The following is a 4078-nucleotide window of genomic DNA, read 5'->3' on the forward strand; positions in this document are numbered from 1 at the left end:
TTTTTTTTTACATTGGGAAGGTTTTCATCTAGTATGAATTCTGTGATGTCAAGTAAAGTGTAAAAGTCACATAAAGATCTAGCCATATTCTAACATTTTTAGAGTTTCAATCTAGTATGAATTCTGTGATATTGAATAAGGTGAGTGTTGGATAAAGGCCTTGGCACGTTACTCACATTGCTAACATTTCTCTCCAGAATGGATTCTTTTATGTCCAATAAAGTGTGAGTGCTGGGTAAAGGTCTTGCCACATTCGTTACATTGGTAAGGCTTCTCTCCAGTATGGATTCTGTTATGTTTGGTAAGGTTTGAGGGGTGAGTAAAGGATTTGCCGCATTCTTTACATTGGTAAGGTTTCTCTCCAGTATGGATTTGGTGATGTCCCTTAAGGTGTGCAGACTGGGTAAAGGCCTTGCCACATTCGTTACATTGGTAGGGTTTCTCTCCAGTATGGATTCTGTGATGGCTACTAAGATGTGAGGGATTGTTAAAGGCCTTGCCACATTCCATACATTGGTAGGGTCTCTCTCCAGTATGGATTCTGTGATGTCTCCTAAGGTGTGAGGGATTGTTAAAGGTCTTGCCACATTCCGTACATTTGTAGGGTTTCTCTCCAGTATGGATTCTGTGATGAATGTTAAGGCTTGACTGGCGAGTAAAGGACTTACCACATTCGTTACATTGGTAAGGTTTCTCTCCAGTATGGGTTCTGTGATATTTGGTAAGAGGTGAGTGTTGGGGAAAGGCCATCCCACATTTTTTGTGTGTGTAAGGTTTCTCTCCTGTACGGATTAGTCTACGTACATTTATTGATGAGGCATCATTAAAGGTTTTACCACCTTCTTCACATTCGTAAGGTTTCTCTCCAGTGTGCACTCGCTGATGTTGAATGAGTGCCGAGTGCCTGTTGAAGGCTTTGCCACACTCCTTACAAACGTAACCTTTCTGTCCAGCATGGATTGTCTTAGTGATATGTAGTCTTGATGACTGACTAAGTATGTTCCCAGGTTCATTACATGTGTAGGGGCTTTTTCCCAGATGAATCCTCTTCTGATCACCAGCACTGGAGGACTGGTTAAGTATTTCCCCACATGCGTCATATTTAGAGTGATTCTCTCCTAAATGTGTACTCTTATATGTAATGAGGCTGGCGCTTTGATCAGAGACCTCCCCACATGGATGCCAGTCACCATCGTAGTCTGGAATAGGAGTCCCCAGGTGCGTTTGAGGCCCTTCACTCTTCCCATCCTTGTTCTGGTCTCTCAAGTGTCCATTCTCAAGGGCACTACCTTTACATCCATCCACTGACACTCTTTGGATAGAAGTTCCTATAAACGTCTCTGAAAGGAGGCTGTCAGTTTCATTTGGAACTACAGCTGAAAGGTAAAAATGAAAGTAAAGGCATTCCACTTGCTACTATCTGATGCTTAGAGTTAGAATTTGTCATACACAAAACTGAAATCAGAAAAGTCAACTTCAGGCAAAAGGAATCACTACTTTTTCTTTTTCATAAAATACTTTTTTTTTTAATGTTTATTTATTTTTTGAGAGATGGAAAGAGAGTGTGAGAGAGGAAGGGTCAGAAAGAGAGAGAAACACAGAATCTGAGGCAGGCTCCACTCTCTGAGCTGTTTGCACAGAACCTGATGGGGGACATGAACCCACAAACAATGAGATCATGACCTAAGGTAAAGTGTGACACTTGACTGACTGAGCCACCCAGGAGTCCCAAATCATTAGTTTTTCTACATCACTCAGATTGTTTGTTAATGTAATCCTCATATTTTTAAATAATGTTATTGTTGGCATATTTTGCAACTTTGATGTTGTTTGTATGTTTAGAAATGAAAGGCTTTGGGGTGCGTAGGTGCCTCAGTGAGAGTTGCGCGTCTGACTCTCGATTTCAGCTCAGGTCATCATCTCATCATTTGTGAGTTCCAGCCCACATCCTTGTCTGCACTGACAGTGTGGAGCCTGCCTGGTATTGTCTCCTGTCTCTCTGCCTCTCCTCCACTCTCTCTCTCCATCTCTCCAAGTAAATGGGAAAAAGAAAACCTTAAAAGAAATGAACATATTTGCTTGCTTGATTCTCAAAATTGAGTTATACCCTTAAATTCTGTGTAATAATGTCTTTTAAGTGCTAAATACAGAGGGGCTTTCATTAGAGATTTCTGGGGTTGATATTGATGAGTATACATTGCAATTTTCCTCTGCATGAAAACCAGCTAATAAATCAAAATAGGCCCTCATTCATGGTTACACACTGAGATTTTCGTATTAGAGCTGCAGAGGTGGGTAGGTAGCTCACTAGGTGAAGCTTTGGACTTGAGCTCAGGCCGCGATCTCAGAGTCTATGAGTTGGAGCCTTGGGGAGGACTCTGTGCTGACAACTCAGAGCCAGGAGCCTGCTTCAAATTTGGTGTGACCTTCTATTTCAGCCCTCAATGCCTGCTCTATCTTTCAAAAATAAACATTACAAACGATATCTAAAAGTTTTTGATACAATGAATCATAATGTAATCTCATATACAACTACTCAGAACATGAAAACATATATGACAAAGTCACAGGAACTTCCTATTATACATGACAAAATTATAAAATGATTCAATGATTAAGGGAAAATGAATAGAGATTTTATTATAGGTTGCAAGTTTTGAATTCTAAATGTTCTATCTCCCTTGTGACATTAATTTATGTAGAAATTCTAGGAAAATAAGAGATTTAAGTTATTTTACGATTGAGGAATGGAACATATAGAGTGGAAATTTTGTATTTTAGTTAATACCATCAAAAATGAACTTTTCTTACTTTTTGTAAGTTTTCTTTAATTAATTTTGAGAGAGAAACCAAGTAGGGGGGAGCAGAGAGAGAGGGAGACAGGATTCCAAGATCGCTCTGTGCTGTCATCACTGAGGCCTGTGGGGGACTCAGAGTCACTGACTGTGGGATCATGACATCAGCTGAAGTCAGATCCTTCAGCAACTGATCCACACATGCGCCCCAAAAATGGAACTTTGGAAGTGAAATAAAGGGTTAGATTTTCTCATTTTAGGGAGGTGCTTTATCAACTGATGAAATTAGTGGGTCTTAATTGTGTATGATTAGGATTAAAGCCTCCATATATTGGAAAGCATTCAGCAGAAATTAGATGGTCTCTGTCCCAAGTGTTCCTGGGATTTCTGCACCAAATCCCAATATGCCTATTGCTACCCTGACACACTTCTCACTCAAGGCAAACACTCAGAAATGAATGAATATAGACTTCCTCAGAAACACAGAGAATACCCCAAACACTCAAAGCAATGGAGAGCCAATGAGATTATGGAGGACCTCACTGTGGATGTGAAGGACTTTTACGTGGAACTGAAGGAGAATCCTTAGAGATTTGTGAGAGTGTGATGTATTGGAAAGCAGATGTGCCTCTGTGATACATATTGACATAAAACTAGGCTTTGCAAACTGATTTCCATTCAAGAATGGCTGCTCAAATCACATTGTACAGTCTTTCTTCATCCTTCATATTTGGACCTCACCTCTGTCATCTGCCTCATTCATTCCCACTTACCTGGGTATGAGGCTACTGTCTCCTTTCTCTTCACATCCCATAGCTCCCCCTTTTGTTCCAAAAAGATGACCAGGTCTGGCTTTGACACAACAAGACCTGTTTGTTAGAGCAAAAGGATAGAGTATTACTGGAGATTCTACCTTTCAACCCAGTATTGGACTCAGTAGAGAAAAGAGGACATTCTAGAATTCTGGAAAATCATGCCCAAATGCTATTGCCCAACAGCCCCTTTGGAACACACAGGATGGCTTTCCAAGTTTCACATCCTAATCTCCACTTCTGAGTCTTACCACTACCAACATGAGTAGAAATTCATACTGAAGATGGAAATATCATTTTATGCCACTCAATACTTAGAAATGCCATCCATCTAGGAAATGATGATGTGACTCTAAGGAAGGGAAAACTCACCTGAAAGGAAACATCATGAAGACTTTTCTCTATCTCTGCTAACCCCTCCTTCTTTCTTTACTGTAGGGATTTGAATACCAGTCATGGAAGAGAAAGCTT

At 40.3% G+C, this 4078-nt stretch overlaps 1 protein-coding gene across 1 annotated transcript in view; it reads right to left on the reverse strand.

The window, feature by feature from the left end:
- LOC115291150 (zinc finger protein 664-like) overlaps positions 1-4078 on the reverse strand; it is a 17905-nt gene that overhangs the window by 12652 nt on the left and 1175 nt on the right. Inside the window, exon 2 of the mRNA XM_029938709.1 lies at positions 513-1370. Coding sequence (XP_029794569.1) covers positions 513-1370 — 858 coding nt within the window. The remainder of the gene's footprint in view (positions 1-512; positions 1371-4078) is intronic.

The sequence above is a fragment of the Suricata suricatta genome, chromosome 5 (assembly GCF_006229205.1).
Source record: "Suricata suricatta isolate VVHF042 chromosome 5, meerkat_22Aug2017_6uvM2_HiC, whole genome shotgun sequence".
Lineage (NCBI taxonomy): Eukaryota > Metazoa > Chordata > Mammalia > Carnivora > Herpestidae > Suricata > Suricata suricatta.